The sequence below is a fragment of the Tupaia chinensis genome, unplaced genomic scaffold (genome assembly GCF_000334495.1).
Source record: "Tupaia chinensis unplaced genomic scaffold, TupChi_1.0 Scaffold000498_1, whole genome shotgun sequence".
Classification (NCBI taxonomy): domain Eukaryota; kingdom Metazoa; phylum Chordata; class Mammalia; order Scandentia; family Tupaiidae; genus Tupaia; species Tupaia belangeri.
In genome coordinates, this window is record NW_006160010.1 from 732,452 (window position 1) to 755,368 (window position 22,917).

At 38.7% G+C, this 22,917-nt stretch overlaps 2 protein-coding genes across 5 annotated transcripts in view; one reads left to right on the forward strand and one right to left on the reverse strand.

Moving 5' to 3' along the window:
* The window catches only part of POLR3G (RNA polymerase III subunit G), a 42,216-nt gene extending 37,602 nt beyond the window's left edge, over window positions 1-4,614 (forward strand). For all 4 annotated transcript variants that reach the window (XM_006156541.3, XM_006156540.2, XM_027774962.1 and 1 more), the window contains exon 8: window positions 3,094-4,614. In XM_006156541.3, the coding sequence (XP_006156603.1) occupies window positions 3,094-3,180 (87 nt within the window). In that variant the 3' untranslated portion in view covers window positions 3,181-4,614. The remainder of the gene's footprint in view (window positions 1-3,093) is intronic.
* Window positions 4,615-8,359: 3,745 nt separating this feature from the next.
* On the reverse strand, window positions 8,360-20,182 carry LYSMD3 (LysM domain containing 3). The gene is made up of 2 exons (XM_027774963.1): window positions 19,923-20,182; window positions 8,360-11,439 (listed from the first exon to the last, which is right to left on the reverse strand). Exons 1-2 carry the CDS (start codon window positions 20,175-20,177, stop codon window positions 10,777-10,779), a joined length of 918 nt encoding a protein of 305 aa, XP_027630764.1. The 5' UTR covers window positions 20,178-20,182; the 3' UTR covers window positions 8,360-10,776.
* Between the last annotated feature and the right edge of the window lie 2,735 nt (window positions 20,183-22,917).

Consider the following 22,917-nt stretch of genomic DNA (forward strand, 5'->3'; position numbering starts at 1 on the left):
CTCTTTCCCCCTCTGCAGGCAGTACGGTTCCGTTTCAGCCTGGCTGCTTTGGCCTGCTTCAGCCTCTAGTTCTTTCCTACACAGGCCTAGGACACCTTCTTGGTGCTCGCTTCTTGGCCTGCAGCAACTGCTGAGTGCCCCGCAACTGGCTGGCTGGCCATGGTGGTGGTGACTTCAAGGCCCTGGTGAGTGGCCTTAACTGGCTAGAGGGCCCCTTTCCTGGATCCGTTTCTGAACCAACACTGTTTATAGAAGCTTCTGATTATTTGTTAATATTTGTAGGGCATGTCTTCCCTGCTGTCCTTCTTCATCATAATTTCCTGTGTTCTATTCATTCTTCCAGATAAATTTCAAGTCTAATTGTTTCTAAATTAATCACATTGTCTTCTGCTCTCTTTCCAGATCATTCGTTTTATTGCTGTTGCTCTCTGAAATGATTGAGACAGTACTTCTCATCCTCCGTTTCCCCTTTTATTTATTTATTTATTTATTTAGAGAGGTTTTTGCTATAGTGTGCGTGTGCACACCAGAAAGACAGAGACAGACAGAGAGACAGCAAGAAATCACCCCTCAGGGGGGATGGCCACGCCCCAATCCCTTCTCCTCCATTTTCCTCTCAGGATCTTGGGCAGCATGCACACGCGCCTGGTGTGAGTTTAAGCCACTGGGTCTGGGACTCGAACTGCTGTCGACTATATGGGAGTCCAGCAACATAGCCATTATGCTAAATGCTGATCCCAGTTTTAGTTTTTATCTAAAATAATTATTTAATTTTATTCCTCCTCCTCATTTTTTTTTAAACTTGTTCAGAAAGAGAGTGAGATAAAAAGAAGCCCAGTGGTAGAGACTTCGTTACATAGACATGATCCAAGCATGGATGACCATGTGAAACGTGACTGGGCAGTGGCTATCAGCTGATGCTAGCAGACTGAGGAAGCCCAGCAAGGCTGTCTGCAGATTCTCCTTGCCTTCTCTGTAGCACTCCTTCCAGGATCTCTCTAGAATGAACACCTTGGTTCTTTTTTTTTTTTTTTTTAATGTCCGTTTGTGTCTTCCTTGAGTGAGAGAGAGAGACAGAGAGATAGGTACTTCTCACGGTCTTCATGCTGTATCCATTCCTAGCTCCAGTCAGCCAGCCAGCTCTGGGTCAGAGCACGCTCATGCAGACATGCCAGCGAGGTCTCCAGATTGAGCCCAGAACCTCCCCTGTTGCATTACCGCTGTGCCACCGTCTGGGCATAGGGTCCTAATTTCTCTATGGACTGTTTCTATAACCTGCTTGGGGAACTTCAGGAACTAGACAAAAAGCCAAATATTGGGTTGTCAGAAGAGTCATGATGCATTTTTGCATAGAAAAGCATAGAAAAAAAATGCATCACAACTTTTCTGACTACTCAAGGGTTATGAGCCAGGAACAAAACCCAAACAATCTATGTGGATCGTAGTATCTATCACAGACTCAAATGAGAGCCAAGAGCCATTTAAAATATCGGTTTCAACTGGCTCACTACTTTATACTTCTATCAAGATTACTGACATCACAGGTTGCTTAATTTGGGTCCATGAACATGCATACTTTGGAAGAGGTGCTGATACTTAAAACACAAGTGGCATGTAATTTTTTTTTTTCTTCAGAGAGATTTTTTTTCTATAGGGCGCACGCACTGACCAGAGAGACAGAGAGAGAGAACATGAGAGATCACCCTTCCTGGGAGGATGGCCACACCACAAGCCCTTCTCCTGGGATTTTCGGCATACATGCACATACACCTGGTGTGAGTTTCAAGCTGGGTCCAGGACTCATACTGTGGTCGGCCATGTGGGAATTCAGTGCCTCAACCACTATGCCACCTGTTATCCCCGGCATTTGATGGTTTAGAAACTAGTATCCCTCTCTTAATCATTTCCACTTTTATGTACTAATCGGCTTGTTTCTATTTCCACACAAGTGTTCTTGCCTAGGTCTCATTTACAAAATGTCTTGATTTAAACTCTTAACTGTCTTAACCATGCCATCCCTTCCTGGTTCACACCCTTCACCCCCTGTTCTCAGTCAGCTTTCTAGACATTCCTGGGTTTCCTGGCATTAGTGAAGTCCAGCTAGCTTTCTGGAGCTGTGAGGAGTCTTAGCTGAATGCAGAAACTTAAAGTATTTAGGGAAGATAAAGTAATGAAATACCTGAATGCTGGCATTGTTTATGTATCTTTATATATAAAATCCCACCATCTAGATACTAAAAAAGAAAACCTTCAGGAAAATAATACAGCTGATACCCAGCAGACTTTTTTTTTTTTTTTTTGAGAATAGTGTTTCTTACCTAGACAGTAGAGATGTGGAGGTTGCTTTTTTATTATGGTAGATTTCAGTCACGTACAGAAATCTTATCAGCTAGTAAGACACCTGTGTACCTGCTAGCCAGCCTAACGAGGATCAGTTCACAGTCACTCTTTCAGCCCTTCATACACCCCCCCATCCCTGCCTGTACCCCTTCCCTACTCCCATCTGCCTCGGATAACTGTTCAGCCAACCCTGGGCATCACATCAGTTCCCCGTACGTGTTACAGTATGGACTAAACAATATAAGGGCTCTTGGGACCAGCAGTTAGCGTAATGGCTATGTCGCTGAACTCCCATGTAGTTGACTGCAGTTCGAGTCCCGGATCTGGTGGCTTAAACTCACACTGGGCGCATGTGCGTGCATGCCTAAGATCCTGAGAGGAGAATGGAGGAGAAGGGATTGCGGCGTGGCCATCCCTCCTGAGGGGTGATTTCTCGCTTTCTGTCTCTCTCTCTTTTTCTCTCTCTTTCTGGCAAGCGCATGCGCCCTATAGCAAAAACCTCTCCAAAAAAAGAAAAAAATAAGGGCTCTTCACTAACATCACAGCATCATTACATGTCACACAGTGAAGTATAACTCCTTAATGTCGTCAGGTGTCATTGTCACATTGCCAACTGCTGGTCCCTAGGTGTATTTTCTTATTAACTAAATCTAGTAATTATAAACTTACATGGACAGTCTGTGTTGTATTCTTAATGTTTTTTTTTTACTCATTCATGCTCATGTTTACTGAGGAATATATTGTTTCTCATAGGAAAATGACTACATTAATTCATACTTTGATAACGGAGATGATTTTGGTGCAGACAGTGACGACAACATGGATGAAGCCACCTATTAGCCATGAAGTTTCTTTAAAAATATCTTTATGGTACAGCTTCTAAGCCTTTGGGACAGACATGTTTTATGTTTTTTCTTCTGATAAGAATCGAGTAAGTATTTTATTTTTGTTCCTGTTTTGTTGGACAAATGTTTGGTACTCAGATATGCAGAACCACTTTGAGTTCACATTCTGTTACCTTACAGTTTAGCCCCCGACACGCTGACATTCCGTCACAGCCTCTCCCATCCCTCTTAAGTACTTTAGTAGTCTTTTTTTTATTGTTATTACTTGGATTCAAATGTGCCTAAAGAATTTTTGCATCTCTTATTCTACGTATTCATACTTGAAGTCATTTTTGTTTAATTGCTGGTCTTTTGTAAAACCATCACTACTCATAATGGGTTTCTACACATCTGGAAGTTAATTTTATATAGCACATGGAGCACTTTAAAAACAGTAACTTGAAAATAGTTTTATATAGCATGTTCTGTACTACTAGATTATGGCTACATTAACCTACTTGAGCTCTTACAAGTATAAATTGATGAGATTAGATGTTCTGTGATTAAAAGCTTGTACAGAGGGAACTGCCAATCTGAGCGATGTAAATTCCACTGCTCGTATCTCAGTGGTACGAGGAGACTCGTGTGGGATCAATATTATACATTCTTAAACTTGAAGCTAATGGTCGTCCCATGTAGTAAGTTGGACATCTCTGAATAGTTGGGGTAATGGAAAATTAGAACGAGACATCTTATTTAAGTTTGCACTTTGAAGTGTAGAGTAAGTTCTGGTCGTATAAATTTCACTGGAGAACACATGTGCATGAACTCCGAGGTGTACAGCCTCTGTTACATTTCACGGGACTTATAAGCTATACAGTCAGTTTATATAATCATGCCAAATGAACTCAGGTTATTTTTAAATTAGGATTCATGTTTTTTGTTCAACTGAAAGCTAGCTCCCCTGCCTTTTTACATGGGTGGGGGCAGTACCATGTAAACCTCAGCCTCCAAAGACTCTCACAAATGCCAAAGACTTAAAGAAATTCATATTATGTATTTCAAAAATGACTTAATATTACCAAAATGTATTTTTCACTTTTGGGAAGATTTCAGCCATTATCCTCTAACCTGAGAATTAGAACCCTAGCTCCTGTTTCCACTTTTATTATTAAATTCCACTTTGAAAATGAGCTTGGTTAAGTTTCTGTGCCTTAGTTTCTCAACTTGTAAACAATTTTCTATGAAAACTGTAGAAACATCAAGACCAAAATTTATCCTATGTATTAATTCTCTTACCTAATAGAAATGATCACTTCAATTTCATTTTCACTCTGAAAAATTACAGCTTAGAAAGCATCTGAGGGCCAACCATTGTGCTGATTAGGGCAGCTGGACCCTATGTGGCCGATCTCAGGTTCGAGTCCTGGATCTGGTGGCTTGAGAAACACTAACCACATATGTGTGCCCAGAATTCCAAGAGGAGGAATGGAGGAAGGATTGCAGTGTGACCATCCCCTATGGGGAAGGTTTTCTCACTTTCTCTCTCCCAAGTGCATGTGCACGCTAAATTATGTATTTCAAAAATGACTTAATATTACCAAAATATTTTTCACTTTCAGGAGGATATCAGCCATTATCCTCTAACCTGAGAATCAGAGCCCTAGATCTTGTTTCCACTTTTATTATTAAACTCCACTTTGAAAATGAGCTTGGTTAAGTTTCTGTGCCTTAGCTTCTCAACTTGTAAACAATTTTCTATGAAAACTGTATAAACATCAAGACCAAACTTTATCCTATGCATTAATTCTCTTACCTAATAGAAATGATCACTTCAATTTTGTTTTCACTCTCTGAAAAATTACAGCTTAGGAAGCATCTGAGGGCCAACTATTGTGCTGGTTAGGGCAGCTGGGCCCTATATGGCCAATCTCAGGTTCGAGTCCTGGATCTGGCGGCTTGAGAAACTGACCACATGTGCGTGCCCAGAATTCCAAGAGGAGGAGTGGAGGGAGGATTGCAGTGTGACCATCTCCTATGGGGGAGGTTTTCTCACTTTCTCTCTCTCTCAAGTGCGTGTGCACGCTAACAAAAAAAGGGGTTTTTGTTTATTTGTTTGTTTGTTTGTTTTTTTAATCTGAGAACAGTTTTGAGAAACAAGCATTTTCCTCCTAAAATATATTGTAATCTAATTTTCCCATCCTGTATCTGTGGGAAACACAAGAAAATGTGTCATCTGTGCCATTGTACAACATGACTTTCTCAGGAAAAAGATCACTGAATGGCAATACTTCCTCAAGTAATTCAAGGTGGGTGTGAGGACCTATCTTACTAGTTTAGTGCTATGTTGATTATATGTGAATTACTTCTTGTTTAAAGGAATATCAAAATATTTTAAGATTTTTAGGTAAAAACCATGAAATGAAATCTGTTTTAAAGTAGCGATCTTAGAGACCTCCCAGGGTTTTCAATAATAGTGGACAAATAAATTTGTCATTTGGCATTGATAATTAATGTAGGTGTTTTCTTTCTCTCACCTCCTTAGTACTGGAGCCAGATACCATTTAGTTCATAGAAAACTTACCTGTACAGTTCTGCTTACTTGCTTTACTGTATGACAAGGATGACTGCATGAATCAGATACGTTTCTTTCTTTTCCTAACTTTCAGTTCATCTGTACCATTGTTTTTTCTTTGTCCTACAGATAGTAGGGAGCCCTTTGGGGGGTGGTAAGGATCCACTCTGAAAGGTTCCAGCTATCTTCATATTTATATATATATATATATATATAAAGGGAGATGTTTGCTATAAGGTGTGTGTGCTTGCTGGAGAGACAGGAAGCGAAAAATCACTCCCCGGGGGATGGCCATGCCGCAATCCCTTCTCCTCCATTCTCCTCTTGGGATCTTGGGCACGTGAACACACGCCCCTGGCATGAGTTTTAAGCCACGGTTGACTACATGGAGTCCAGTGACGTAACCATTACACCATCTGCTGGTCCCACTACCATCTCCTTTAAGTGTATTCTTCCCCACTTTGGAAAATCTTTCTTAGAATTTTAAAGTGTACTAATTACAAGAACAGGCAGGATTTGCAGATTGCTTTACCAGCATGAATCTTGTTTTTCTTGGTTAATATCTGAAACTGTGATGTTATTCCATAGGAAGATAAACATTATTTTGCAGAGATAACCTCTTAAATGGAAAAAAAAATAGTACTTGTTGGTGAAGTGTCTTTAAAATTGCTAAACAAAAATATTTGTTTGCTATGTTTATTTTTCTGTATTTGTTTACACATTAAATTCTTACAAAACAAAATTGTGTCCTTTTGTATTTTATGAAGATGTTTTACCTTGAACTTAAATGTTACTTATTTGGTAAACTAATCTGTTGGTACAGATTGATCTAGTAAAATAACGATGTTTACTGAGCAGAGATTGCTTAGTCAAATATCATTGAATGAGTACAAACACTCCAGGTATATGATAGGAAGAACATTGTTATAACCCAGAGATTTAGTACAAGTATCTTAGTTTATCACTGTTGTTTTGAACTGTTACTATGGATAGGGAATGCTAATTCACAGGACTCCTGGTAGGTAACCTTTTCTTCCCTCAGAGCTACCTTCAAATGTACAGTGTTAGTGGCTTTGGTTTAATATGGTTAAAGTCTTTGAGTTAGTAAAAATTTATTTTAAAGACCAAGATGCCTTTAAAATTAAAAAAAAAAAAAAAAAATTAAGCCATAAATTCCTCCATTAAGTAAATAAGGCCTCACAGTACTTTTTCAATTCTATTTGCTATCTGTAATTTAAATATCTTTACTATTGGGGCTGGCAGGTGGCATGGTGGCCAGAGCACTGGATTCCCACATGGCTGACCATGGTTCAGGTCCCAACTTGGCAGCTTACTTTCTCACTTTTCCTTTCTCTTTCTGTCTTTCTTTGGTCAAATTAAGAAATAACAAATGGAAATGAATAGTTCTTTGGAGGAAAAAAACTTAAAATTAGGGCACATGTACTCATGCCAGAGGAAAAAGCATCTGCACCCCCAACCCCCAAAAGGGAATGATCAGGCTGCAATCTATTCACCATCTCTCCCTCCCTTCAAGAGTTTGGGCACAGGCCAGGGACAGGACTCAGCCACACAGTTCACCCATCAGGCCAGGGAGCCCGCCCAAAACTTAATTTACCTTGAAATGGGAAGGTGATTTTATATTCTTAAAATTCACACATAAACAGGGGCTTCATTGCAAGTCTTGGCCCATGCCTTACCAAATCCTTATCTGTGAGAACCCCCTCCCCCCAAAGAACATTCATCTAAAAGTTGTTTTGATTCATTTCATTTATGTTCTACAAATACTCCACTGGATTTTGTTTAACAAGGGGAAATGTGAATTGGTGAATCTTTAGCAATTTGCTTTTACACAGTTATCTCTAATCAAGCAGTTTGAACAGAGTAGAAAAGGTTTGCTTTATTCAATTAAACTCACAGGCATCCATTTTAGATTAAATAATAAAATATAAACTTTATTACATTTTGCAGGTCTTTTATATGAAAAATAAGAGGCAAAAGTTTTAAAAACCAATTTACAGATGTACATGCTGGCATAATTCTCTATAATTACATTTGTATTTGTATAAAATAAATTATACAAAAGATTTATAGATTTTGCATACATGAAAAGTATTAAAGCATTCAGATAACGTCTGTAATCTAACAGTGCAATATGCACATACTTGGAAGAAAAATACTGAATTCCTGAGCAATATTGTTGCAATTCAAAGTAGAATTCCTATCATAATGCACCATTTAAATACCACTTCTAAATACTCCACTGTCACCCTGTACCACTCTAGATCCTTGCTTCATGATAGTCCTAAAGCTAACTAGTCTTTTCATTTCCATCTGGGCAACTTTAGAAGTAAATACTTTTAAAATGAACAAATTACTGACTAGTGATTCATTTAAAGGCCCCTTTAAGCCATTGAACAAACAGGGAAAGTCCAGAAAAAGAAAAGCACAAAAAACACAAAGTCCTCTGGAGGAAACAAACAGTCTAGTTTCAAATTCTTCACAAAGCCAGCACACTGTTACCCATCTTAATATATCTTTTGAAGACATGAATCCCATATTTTCCTAGGAGCTGGATGATAAAAAATACTTCATTTAAGTGGCATCCAATAGTTCAAAACAATCTTAACCATGTTTACTCAGACTTCAAAACAGGATCTGCCCTAAAAATAATCAGATTTTTCTTCACTTGAAACTCCAAATTTTTAAGCAAACCAAATATTATACAATGATTTAATTTAGTTGGTTTTAATTTGTGTACATACAAACTTACCTCGAGGTAAATTCAAATATGGTTTCAAACCTATTAAAGCCCATATTATCAAATAACTGTTACTTACACAAAGTAACTTGCATTTGCTGTAATTTTATGTATACTAGTACTTTTTAATGGCTAAGATTATTCTGAATCTATTAAGGGCTTAGGGAATTTTCTCTTTTAGAAATAACATCTAATTGTATATAGAACATACAGAATCATGTATAATTTAAATTATATTCATCTAATTCAAATATATGAAAAAACTGCCTGATTGTGTCATAAAGATACACATTTCCTTTAAAAAGGGTATTCTGCAAGGCAGAGGTGATTTTTAATCAGTAAGCACACAGTACAACTCATTACTTTAAAAATAAATGACTTACTCTGAAAATCAGACCATTCCACCACACTTTCAAAGTAGAACTAGTAAGGAATCACTAACAGTTGGATGTAAATAAAGTTCTTCAAAGACATCTAGCCTGTTCTACTCTAATTTATCATTTGTTCCCTAAACTTGATTTTTCAGCAGGCTTAATACAATGTAAATAGATGAAGTAACACTGAATATAAATTCAGAAGATGTTTCTCTTCTCAAGATACACAAGACACAATAAAACAATTTTTTAAATGTTTAAAGAAAAGATATTTGAAGAATCAATTTGCTACGATTCCCTATTAAAAGCCTTTTGGTAACTGCCTAAGGTCCTCTAACTTAAGAAAGGGCTTGGATGTTTTAACTTCTTTGTCCTGTCTTTTTAAGATGCTTTTCTCCTTACAGTACATAAAGCCCCACCTACTGTAAATATTCATGCCCCTTTTTGTTAAGATTGGAATCTGAGATATAATTGACCCAAAAGCTGACACATCATATATTAGGAAATAATGCCCAGAAAATGAGGTGATAGTCTATATATATTAAAGTATACTTTTTAATATACATAAAACAAGCAATCCAGACTCCACCAAATCTCACTTCTGCTGAATCATTTTGGTTACACTTTTAAAAACATACTTTAACAAACTACACGATGAAATCAGTATACAAATACTTCTTAGCCAGACTGTAGCTGATCCATACCAGATCTTAAAAATTGACACTATCAAGCCCTTTAATCAAACCTACACTTTGCACCTGTTCTCCAATCTGATGTTACAGTTTAGGGAAAAAAGGCGGCTAGTTGGACATTTTCTCTTTGAACAACAGAAGTTAAGAGAAAACGCTAATTCTTGTGCTACCCCTAATGCAGAAGGCTTCTTCACTCTTGTTTTTGCTTAACAAACCATTTCATGAAACAGACCTCAGAGGCAGACAATAAAGATGTTTTGATCCTATTAACTTGTGGTTGAGAATGAAAGTAGATACAAATTTATCTGACTTATGTAATGAATCTGACTGGTCCATCTGAAATAATATTTCATTTTAAGTCTAAACTTACATTAATTTACTTAAATTAGTATCATAAGGCATTCGATGTAATTAAGGCATGCTACCATGTCACACAGCAATGATTTCTCACAGTATATAAGGGATTATTACATGTGTAATACTTATCAAAGAACTACAAAAGTGCTTTTAAATATCAAGGCAAAAATAACATCTTAATAACAGAAGTGGAGGTGAAGTAAAGGGCTCTGACTTACTGCATTAAGAGAGAAAAAATTACTTCTAGGTCTTGATCTATCTTCGTGACCACATGGCAACACTCTCACCATAACACATTATTTTGGGGGCTTAAAAATATTTGATGTACTTCTTAACCTTATCACAGGAAGGACACATTATATCCCCACCTCTCTTTCTACTTATGCTTTCATAGTACATGTACTGTCTTAAGTTTCAAAACAGAGTATTAAGTATCATAAATAATTTAGGATCAAACTTTGTTACAGCCAGGTATTTTGGTGGTTTACAGTAGAAAATCTCCAGTCGCTATCATTATGCCGCTTCATAAATTTAACATTAATAACCTTAAACCAAAAATATCTTTAAAAAATAAGATTTATACATAAGTAGCCTTGGGTAAGAAAAAAGATCCAAGAAGAGCCTTCTAAACACATTTAAATTCATTTCTGCTTTAAGTGCCAACAACAGATTTATGGATTGCTCTCAACATCAACTAGCAACTCCACTTATAAATGGCTCAATTTTTTTATTTTTAAAGTTGAAAAAAATTCTTCACTCTACCTAAGTCCTGCCTTTGAAGTGGTTATTTAATATAACTGACTCAGCATATCCCAGATGTACGTGTGATCGGTAACACTGTGATTATGGCTAACTGCTATGTTTTATGTTCGACAACAGGTGACTGAGAATCTTGACTGTATAGTTTATGATCATCTTGTTGGCCAAAGTGTATTCCTTTAGTTGGAGCAATTCCATTTTCCATTTCTCTCTGCTGTGATGAGGGAGTGATTCCTGAATGCAAATGTGAAGAATCCACTGTTGAATGGTGACTAACATCCACTTTAGCTAAAATTTCATAATACAGCAAATAAAATACTGGCGTTATTATACCTACTATCAACATGATCACTACAGCTGTCCACCACCCTATTCCCCAGTCTGCTCCATAGTAGGGATCCTTACGTTGAGTGTTTCTGTTATCAGGTTCAAATCGTGTTTGTTGTGCTGTTAAGGCAGACACTACCTCATCGAGGTTCTCTCTCGTGGTGTCTGTACACTTTACTATTTGTTCTATGTCTCGGTCTACTTCTTTTAAAAAGCTACCAGCTGACTCACTGGAAGAAAAAGAATCACTAGCTGGTAAAATTTCCTGTTCTGGAGTGAATGGAACAGATGAAGGACGTGAAGTTTGTCTTCCTTTTGGAGGATAAAGTGTTTCAGTCAGTGAACTGAACTTTTTTACTGGTATTTTGATAGACCTCAGGGCAAAAAAATCTTGATCGCTGATGAGATTGTTAACCCTCTTGATATCTGCTACCTGTTTAAAAACAAAACAAAAATTAGACTAAATTCTAAGTCAAAATAATGGTAGCAAGAATCATCTATTATCTTTGAAGGAAATAAAGTGACCATAATTCCAATTAGTAGTAATATGAAGTTACCACACCAAGACATTTCATTTGTAGATGCGATTTCTATACCATTTTGGATCTACTGGTCTTAGGGAATCAAACTGCCTTTTTATCATCACCTACATATTAGTAACTACTTACTGTTACTATTTAACTAGACACTGGGATCCTGTGCCATTTCCCTTTGGGCATGATTCACAAATACCATGATGCTGCTGCCTGTAAGTAACTTGTGAAGGAAGGATTTCAGATGCTTATATTTATTCCAGTTTCACAATGGGAAGCATAGGTAAATGCTAACTAAGTAAAATTACTATGTTATCAAAACTAAGACACAATCAACTCTTAAGAGGGGCCAATATATACATATCTCTTAAGTAAAAAAAAAACTGCCAACCGAAGATGCCTCCATTCCAATCTCAAAGATGTTGAAGTGTGTGAAAAAAATATGTAAGAGTACTTCAGGGCCGGCAGGTGGCATGGTGGTTAAGGGTGCTGGACTCCCACATGGCTGAACACAATTTGAGTCCCGAACCCAGCGACTTGCTGCCCTCTCACTTTCTCTTCCCCACCACCCTTTTCTGGTCAAATTGAAGTGGATAGATCGATCGATCAATCAATCGATCGAACTTCAAAGTTTTTGGAAAAAGACAAAATATGAACTTACTTTGTTGTAAAAACTTTGAAGTCTAAAGAACAACAGATGGCATAATGGTTACATCACTGGATTCCCACGTAATTGACCGCAGTTCGAGTCCCAGCAGCTTAGAACACACACCAGGCGTGTGTGCACAGTTCCTGCCAGGAGAATGGAGAAGGGATTACAGCGTAGTCATCCCTCTTTGGGGAGCGGGGATGAGAGCTTTCTGTCTCTCTGGCTCTCTGGTGAGCATATGCTCCCCGTAACAAAAATCTCTCAAAAAAAAAAAAAAAAAAGAAATCTCTAGTTTTTCCATAATATGTATTTACTACCAACTTTCTGAAGACTAAAATAAAATAATGGGACCAGCAGGTGGCATGGTGGTTAAGGTGCTGGACACTCCCGCATGGCTGACCATGGTTCAAGTCTTGGGCCTGGTGGCTTGCTTTCTCACTTTTGCCTTTCTTTCTCTCTCTCTCTCTGTCTCTCTCTGGTCAAACTAAAAAAAAAAAAAATGAGTAAGTACAGTTAAATTAAGTAATTCTTAAAAAATAAGAATTTTGCCTTCTAAAGCCACTTTTTCTCTTTAACTTCTCAGTGTAAATGCATTACTTTTGAGATCATTTTATAAGTTTTCCCTGTACTTTATATAACGTTCTCAATATGTCTATATCCCCTATCACTGGGATAAGGAGGAAAAGGAATGTTTTTCTCAGAATAGTAATTAATATGACAGGCACTCCTCCACCTTAAATGACAGCCCTGTTTATCTTTTCCATTAATGCCTTAATCTAAGCCCTAATCATGTACCACCTGACTGCTATCAGACGGATAATGTGAATCTAGGACAGAACTTAGATTTCTGGTTTGGTCAACTCAATGGCTGATGAGGCTATTCACAAAGACATGAAATACCTCGGGAGATGAGAAAAGGGTAGATGTAGATTTTGGACATATCATCTTTCAGGTGCTTGAAAGGGAAAAAAAAGTATGCTTAATTTGAATTATTATGTTATCACACCAAGAAATTTTAATTTTTTTTTAAGGTTTCTGTCATAGGGCACATGCACTCGCCAGAGAGACACAGTGAGAAGGGAGAGTGAGAAATCATCCCCCCAGGAGGGATAGTTACACCACAATCCCTTCTCCATTCTCCTCTTGGGATTTTGGGCACACACATACACCTAGTGTGGTTTTTTAGTTTTTTGTTTTGTTTTGTTTGTTTGTTTGGAGAGGTTTTTGCAATAGGGTGCATGCACTCGCCAGACAGAGAGACAGAAAGTGAGAAATTACCCTCCATGGGGGATGGCCATGCCACAATCCCTTCTTCGTTCTCCTCTCGGGATCTTGGGTACGCATGCACATACGCCCAGCGTGAGTTTAAGCCACCAGGTCCGGGACTCAAACCGCGGTTGACTACATGGGAGTCCAGCAACATTGCCATTAGGCTAACTGCTGACCCCGGTTTTAGTTCTTTTTTTAAAAGAATTATTTAATTTTATTCATCATCATTTTTTTTTAAACTTGTTCAGAAAGAGTGAGAGAGGGAAAAGTGAGAAAGCAAGCCACCAGGTCTGGGATTTGAACCACCACTGGCCATGTAGGAGTCCAGCACCTTAACCACCACACCACCTGCTGGCCTCAATAGTTTAATATTCATAGATAAAACACAAGTGGAATATGTTCTGTGAGCAGTTATAGATACAGCTCTAAAACTCAGAAGAATGATCTTGGCTAGATATGTGGATTGGTGGATTAGCACCAAAAATGGTAACTGAAGTCGCAGAGGCAACAGATTCACTAGAAAGACTGAGAGGCAAATAACAGGTTAGATCCCTGAGGAATAGCAACATTTGAGGAGTATGTTGAGTAAAAGAAATCCATAAAGGAGATTAAGAGAGTTGCTAAGAAGGCAATATACAATAGTGGTTAAAAGCATAGTTATGGGAGTCAGGACTGGCAGGTGACATGATGGTTAAAGGTGCTGGATTCCCACATGGCCGAGCATGGTTCAAGTCCCAGACCTGGCAGCTTTCTTTCTCGCTTTCCCTTTCTCTCTCAATTTCTCTCTCGTCAAATTAAAAAATAAGAACAAATGGGATAATTCTTAAATTTAAAAAAAAGACATAGTTATGGGGGTTAGCAAGTGGTACTGCTGTACAAGTCCACAAGCAGATGGCTCAAAAATCACACCAGGTGCATATACACGTGTCCTCAAAATCCCAAGAGGAGAATGGAAGAGGGATTGCAGAATGACCACCCCCGTTAGGGGGTGATTTCTCACTTTGTCTTGTGACTACATGTGCCATATAGCTAAAACCTAAAATCAAATGTTGTATGATTTGGAGCAAGTTGTTTAACTTCTCTGCTATTCAGTTTACACACCTCGAAAATGGCAGTGGATAATACTACCTACTTTAAAAGTCAACATGAACAATAATGAATACAGCATGCATATACTTAAAATAGTAATACATGTCTTACAAATGTTACAAATGTTAGCAATTATTAAATAGTAAGAAAATCAGAAACCTATAGTTACAGAGGTCAAGGAAAGGAGAATTAGAAAGAAAGAGAAAATAAAAAGGATGGGAGAAATGAACAAATCTTCTAAATATGAGGAAGACTGGTCATACTAGAAAATTCCCTTGGAATGTATGCGACAGGGGAATAGGGACAAAGGACTAGGAGATGTGACAGTAAAGATAAAGGGTGCTTTGTGTCATCTTCTACTTCGAGGCTGTTCTAAATCAACATTCACTGGGACCAGCAGATGGCATAATGGTTACATCACTGAACTCCCACATAATGGGCCACAGTTCAGGTCCCAGACTCAGCAGCTTAAAACTCACTCCAGGAGTATGTGCATGGGTGCCCACGGCGAGGCCGTCCTCCCTGGGTGGTTGGGGAGGAGGGTGTGATTTCTCACTTTCTGTCTCTCTGGTGAGCGCACGTGTCTGTAGCAAAATCTCTCTTAAAAAAAAAAAAATCAACATTCACTGGCAAATTTCAAAGCTGCACTCCACTTCTTTAAATTCTCTTTTGTTATTACATACTTTTACTAACTCCATGTTCTTTCTGAAGGAGTCTTCCCAGATTTATTATCAACCTAGATTATCTCTCTGCATACCCCTGTACTGTTTTCTGTTATGCTAACATCCTTGGCTGCCTTTAAGACTACAACTTTGGAGTTTTTAGTTTAATCATATAAAAAGCCTATTTTTAAAAAAAAATTATTTTATTTTATTATCATTTTTAATTTGACCAGAGAGACAAACAGAAAGAGAAAGGGAAAGTAGGAAAGCAAGCTGCCAGGTCCAGACTGCTTTATTTGACTACTCAAACAACAGTCAGCCATGTGAGAGTCCAGTGCCCCAACCACCACACCACCTGCCAGCTCCATAAAAGCCTATTTTTAAATAATTCCTAAGACTATAAGTGAAACACAGGACTACTTACTGTATGTTTTTTATTGTCAGAGGGCATATGTATTTGCCAGGGAGAAAGCGCCCCAATGTGGTGTAGGCATACCACAATCTTCTCCTCCATTCCTCAGTAGTTTGGGCATGCACACATGTACCATGGGTTTTTTCCAAACACCTGGCCCAGATGTGTATTAGGATTAGCCATGTAGGATATGGTTCTCTTAACAACTGTACTACAAGGGCAGTCTATATTTACTGTATTTTTTAAATGATGATAAATCCTTTTTTTAAAAAAGATTTGTTATTATTTTTTATTTAATTATTATTACTATTGCTTTACTTGACCAGAGACAGAGAAAGTAAGAAAGCAAGCTACCAGGCCCAGGACTTGAACCATAGTTGGCCATGTGGGAGTTCAGCACCTTAACCACCACACCACCTGCTGGCCTCATTTATAAGTCCTTTTAAAAGGTTAATCCATTTTTTTCACTAGTTAGGCTCCCATCAAAAGGGGACAATGCTTATCTTAAATCCCTAATTCTATTGTATCAACTTTCCCACCACTTGGCCAATGCTCTCTCACCTTTAATGTTAAATAATCACAGGGTCTGTAGGTAGTATGGTGGTTGGGGTGCTGGACTCCTACATGGCCAACCGTGATTTGAGTCCCAGACCTGGTGGCTTGTTTTTTCTCTCTTTCTCTCTCTCTCTCTGGTGAGTTTATGTGCCCTATGGAAAATTTTTTAAAAAGATAAAGTAATTATTATTTTTTTAAAAAATGTTATTAAGCTAATCACTTTTCATCATTTCTTTCTTTTTTAAAAAATTTTTGCTATAGGGCACATGCACTCTCCAGAAAGAGACACACACACAGACAGAGTAAGAAGTAACTCCCCCAAGGGACTAGCAGGTGGCATGGTGGTTAAGGTGCTGGACACTCCAACATGACTGACCACAGTTCAAGTCCTGGACCTGATTGCTTGCTTTCTCACTTTCCCTCTCTCTCTCTTTCTATTCAAATTAAAAATAATAAGTGAATGAATAAATAAAAATTAAGTAAAAATAATAATTTTTAAAAAAGAAAAAGAAATCACTTCCCCAAGGGGTGATGGCCATCCCGCAATCCCTTCTCCATCTTCCTTTTGGGATTCTGGGCACACTTGCACTCAGTGTGATTTTCAAGCTGCCAGGTCTGGGGCTCGAGCAGTGGAGTCAGCCATGTGGGATCCAGCCACTCTGACCTCCACACTACTTGCTGGCCCTAATTCATTTCAAGTAAGAAATCAGCTGATAAATCCTGCAGCGTTCCTCCAAATAACACTTTCTACCTGCTTCTTTTTCAACCCTTCCTGCTGAAAAGCTGATATTTTAGTCTAAGCCTTGTTCATTTGAATTATTCCAATCTCTTTGGATCCCCTCCAATTCATTAGCAGGTTCCTCCACCATTTTGTATCTCCCCTGTTAAAATCTCACAATACAGTTCTTTTTACTATATGGATCAAACTTTTTTTTGTCTGACTGCTTCATCCTAGTCCATGTCACTCATTTCTAAAATACCTATTGAAACTCCCTCTAGGGGCTGGCAGGTGGTATGATACTTGAGGTACTGGACTCCCATATGGTTGACCGCAGTTCGAGTTTCAGACCTAGCAGCTTGCTTTCTCACTCACTCTTTTTCTGGTCAAACTGAATAATAATAATAAATAGATAATTTTTTAAAAAGTCCTCTGTTGCTTACGTTATTTCCTTCTTCCAGTCATCTCTACACCACTGTTAACATGCCTGAAACACTTTCTTCTTTTCACCTCATTGGAACTATGGCTTTTGTTTTGTTTTATTTTTGGTTTTTGCTATGAAGTACATGTGCTTGCTAGAAAGACAGAAAGTGAGAAATCATCCCCCCGCAGGGATGGCCACATGGAATCCCTTCTCCTCCATTCTTCTCTTGAGATCTTGGGCAAGCACACACACACACACCCAGCATGAGTTTAAGCTGCTGGGTTCAGGACTCAAATTGCTGTCTACTACATGGAAGTCCAGTGACGTAACCATTACGCCATCTGCTGGTCCCCACTATGGCCTATTTTTATTGACTCAGACAGCATTTCAAATTTTTCTGAAATTTCTGCATGTTCATTAAAGTAAAGCTTTTTTTTTTTTGGAGAGGTTTTTGCTATAGGGTGCGTGCACTCACCAGAAAGACAGAGGAGACACAGAGACAGAAAGCAAATCACTCCCCAGGATGGCCACACCACAATCCCTTCTCCTCCATTCTCCTCTCGGGATCTTGGGCACACATGCACATGGCATAAGTTTAAGCCACCGCGGCTGGGACTTGAACCGTGGTTGACTATGTGGGAGTCTAGCGACATAGCCATTACACTAACTGCTGGTCTCAGTAAAGCTTATCCATTTTCAGGTTTTTGCCACAGTGAAAATGCACTCACTAGAGAAATAGAGAGACAGGAAATGAGAAATTACTCCCCAGGGACCATCAGTTAGCGTAGTGGCTATGTTGCTGGATTCCCACGTAGTCAACCGCAGTTCGCATCCCGGACTCGGTGGCTTAAACTCCTGCCCGGCGCGGTGCGGTGTGTGCCCAGGATCCCAAGAGGAGAACGGAGAAGGGATTGCAGCATGGCCATCACCCATGTGGGGTGATTTCTCGCTTTCTATCTCTCTGTCTGGCGAGCACCCGTGACCTATAGCAAAAACCTCTCCAAAAAAAAAATTACTCCCCAGTGAGGATAGCCATGCTGCAATCACTTCTCCATTCCCCTCTCAGGATTTTGGGGCATGCACAAACAAGCCAGTGAGTCTATGACTCGAACTGTAGTTGACCATGTGAGTCTAGTGACTTAACCACCACGCTACCTACTCGCCCCAGTGAAAGCTTATTCTAATAAATCTACTGGACCACACTCGCCTCTTGGATTTCCATCTGGATGTTGTTAGCCTTGCCTCTCATGTCAAAGTCTTGATTCCATTATCAACTTTCTAAGACGCATTCTGTAATTTGTTTCTCAGTGGTCTTATTTCTCTACAAACAATAGTCATGATTACTTGCATTAAAAAATGAAATTAGAGGGCCAGCAGGTAGCATGGAGGTTAAGGCGGTTAGATCCCACATGGCCAACTTCATGTGCCTATATGCCCAAAGTCCTCAAGAAAGGACTTCAGCACAGCCATCCCCCAGGGGTGATTTCTCTCTCAATCTCTCTGGCAAGCACACACACTCTATAGCCAAAAAAAAAAAAAAAGGAGTTAAGTATGACCTAATTTAATATGACAGGGAAAGTGTTGTCATAAACATGTGTACTAAGTTAGGTGAAAAAAACTCAACTTCCTAGCTCTTCTTATTTGAACAACAACAACAAACTACATTTCAATGAAATATTTTACTAAATTTTTAAGTAAAAATTTGGTAACATATTTGTTTTGATGAATTGTAATTATAATAATTACCAGAAAAAAAGTAATATGCAGAACGTCATGGCCATAATTTTTAAAATTTTATTTATTCATTCATTCATTTTAATTTGATGAGAGAGAGAAACAGAGAGAAAGTGAGAAAGCAAGCCACCAGGTCTAAGATTTGAACCGTGATTGTCCATGTGGGAGTGTCCAGTACCTTAACCACCATGCCACTTGCTGGTCCCAATAAAAAATTATTTTAAAGTTCAACTTAAGTGTATACAGACATATACATGCTTATATACAGTACAGAATAAAACACCATAATATTAACACTGGTTATCTCAGGAAATTGGGGCAGGAAAAAGGTTTTAATTACATACGTCCACATTCTCTTAACACCTGAGTAAGAAGGTAACATTTGGATAATTTTCAATACCAATGATAGAATCATGGATTTGGAAGTAAACAGAAATTTAAGTATTCACTTAAAAGCTTGTATTTATTGGAACCAGTAGTTGGCATAATGGCTATGTCACTGGACTCCCATGTAGTTGACCACAGTTCAAGTCCTGGACCCAGTGGCTTAAACTCACACAGGGTACATGTGCGTGTGTGCCCAAGATCCCGGGAGGAGAATGGAGGAGAAGGGATTGCAGCGTGGCCATCCCCTCGGGGGGTGATTTCTCGCTTTTTGTCTCTCTGTCTTTCTGGTGAGTGTACATGCCCTATAGCAAAAACCTCTCTCTCAAAAAAAGTTTGTATTTACTGACATGACCAAGAATTCTACTTAAAAAAGAATTTAAAAAAAAAAAAAAAAAAAGAGAAAACAATAAGATAAAAAGGACAATTTACTTCAATGTGGGTTTGGCTATGAATGAGTAATTAAATAAAAGGAAATTAAACTTACCGTACAACAGTACTGAAGGGCTATTGCATTTAAAGTATCTCCTTCCTGTATATCTTTTGTTAATAGTACAATGTCATCGAGTTTATCTCTTGATGTACTTCTTCGGACTTTCTCCTTTCCTCTGGATCGAAGTTCATACACTTCAGCATCCTCCTCTAATACATCACTATCTGTACAGTTTCCAAATGCATGTACTTGACTACTTGACTGAACTCCTAGAAGAGGAAAACTACGATTCTGATGCCGCCCTGCCATGTTAAAATCTGGAGAGAAAAAAGAACAAAAACCAAAAAACTAGTCAAATGATTTATATGCATCTCACCTTCAGGAAACTTTCTCCTTTTCTTTTTTTAGGTTATTTGCCATAGGGTGCCTGTGCTGGCTGGAGAGGGGGTGAAAGGATGAGAAACCACCCCCACCCCACCCCTGGGGGGAGGGTTGGAGGGGGTTGGGAAGGTTGGGGGACACTGCAATCCCTTCTCTTCCTTTCTCCTCTAGGGATTTCGGGCACACATGCACTTACTCCTGGCATGAGGTTCAAACTGCCGGACCCAGAGGCAGCCATTTTGGGGGTCCAGCAACCTAACTATTATGCCATCTGCTGGTCCCATACACAATACTTATATGAGTTCCAAACTTTCTGACTTGTTCTGCATTTAAGTTTATGCAGGACTGAAGTATCTTTTGTACTACTTACACCCTGGATCACGTTGACTTCATACTTATATTTAGTATAATTTCTGCCTCTACACAAGTCATGATTTTGCTCTTGATAAGGGATTTTTCTTTCTTGGAAACTTCACCCAAATTAGAGTCCCCATCAAGTTCAACTTATGTTCCATAAAGACTGTCAACAGATCACTTTGTTAATTTACACTTTAGAAAAAAAGACCAACTGAGAGCTGACTAAATTAAAAATAATATTGAAAAATCCTTTTTGTTTGCTTGCATACTCACTCTCAATTCATCTTCATCAAGTTGACCTACTCCCATTAAATATGAACAAAAGAACCTAAAACACTAAATCCTCACTCACAATTTTGGTTTTGTATTAATTATTGACATAAGGACAGATTGCTTTCAGTTATTATTAAGAATGAAGGAGAGGGTCAGTAACAGGCATTTGAAGATAAAATACTTTAGACTTAACAATGGGGCTCAGATATTTGATTTGTGTAATTAAATTTATAATGCTATTTTCTTTTTTCTTTTTTGGAGAGGTTTTTGCTATAGGGCACGTGCACTTGCCAGACAGACAGAGAGAGACTGAGAGACAGAAAGCTAGAAATCAGCCCCAAGGGGGATGGTCAAACCGCAATCCCTTCTCCTCCATTCTCCTCTCGGGATCTTGGGCACCCACGCACACATGCCCAGCGTGAGTTTAAGCCACTGGGTCCGGGACTCAAACCACGGTCGACTACATGGGAGTCCAGCGACATAGCCATTATGCAAACTGCTGGTCCCTATGATGCTATTTTCTAAGATATGGAACACTAGAATAAGACCTGGGAGGGGGAGGTGGTCTGACTATTAATTCTTCTAAGACTATAAAAAGGAATGTCAACTAGAGAAGAGGGAGGGCTATAGTCAAATTCAGAGGAAAGGTCTGGGTTAGAACTACAATTTCTTTTTTTTTTAAAGATTTATTTACTTAATTCCATTTATTATTATTATTATTCTTTTATTTAACCAGAGAGAGAGAGAAAGGGGAAGTGAGAAAGCAAGCTTCCAAGTCTGAGACTCAAACTGTGGTCCACCATGTGGGAATCCAGCACCTTTAACCACCTTGCCACCTGCTGGCCCCTAGGACTACAATTTCTAGAGTACTCCTAGAGTACAGAAGAGGTTACCTAGAAATTGCTAAATGAGAGCACTGGATTGAGCCTTGAAGGTGTCCAACATTTAGTATCTAGGTGAAGAAAATCAGACTGCAAAGATAGGAAAGCAGTGTGTAGGATAAAACCAGGGAAATGCTGTATTATGAAACTCAAGACAAATAATATCTCAAAGAAAACCTTTTGAATACTATAGATTAGTACCAAGTGTGGGGGGAGGACACAACAGAGAAGACCAACTCCTGAAGTCTGAATTTGTAACATGGGTGACAATATAGTCTCCATGTGGGCACATCCTTATCATAAAATGCTCTGAAACTAAGAGCACTGAAATCAAAGACTGAAAACCAGTTTCGGAGTCTGTTCTATGGTAACAATACTTCAAAACCTCAAGGGGTTCTACTCAGATAACACAGACAACTAATAATGTAGATTATTTCAACTGTTCTCTGAAGTGCTACATTCTTCATTATCTAGAAAGAGAACTCCTAACTTGGAACTCCTCAATCTAAGGCTGAAAAAAACATATCCACATTTTACATGTCAAAAGCAGTTTGAACTCATGATCACACCTAGCTTTTCTAGGATTAACAGTTTTATTTCCATTTATTTAACCAAGTATTTTTTATCCTGTGTCTTTAATACAGGGCAAGTCTGTGAACCCTGAGGATTTGTAAGCAAGTTTTATACATAAGTACATTTATCCGGAAAGAACATTGTTTAATATTATCAAAAGGTATCCATGATCAAAAAAATTTATACGTTTACTTACACATAGCTATACTGACCCAGTCAGGCTCTTCCCTTAGGTTTTTCTCCCTGATCATTTGTTCTTAGAAACTTAGTACACCTAACTGAAATTCACTGGGCAATGCCCAAAAGCCACTTTCTACATTTACTTATATCAGTCTTTCTCCATGACATACTCCTAAATACTTAAAGACTGGAACTTTGGGGCCAGCAGGTAGTGTAGTGGTCAAGGTGTTCCCACGGGGATAATCGGAGTTGGAGTCCCGATCAGGCACCTGCATGCCTGCCCCAAATCCAGAGAATGTAAGGGAAGGGGCTGTGGCGTGGCCATGTCCCCTGGGGGGAGGGGGGGGTGATTTCTGGGTTTCTGTCTCTCCATCTGTCTCTGAGGAGTGAGGAGTGCACACGTC

Coding starts and splice junctions, on each gene's coding strand:
- LYSMD3 (XM_027774963.1), bottom strand. CDS start 20,177: ATGGCAGGGCGGCATCAGAATCGTAGTTTTCCTCTTCTAGGAGTTCAG. Junction 11,440..19,922: donor CCCTTCAGTACTGTTGTACG/GTAAGTTTAATT, acceptor GTTTTTAAACAG/GTAGCAGATATCAAGAGGGT.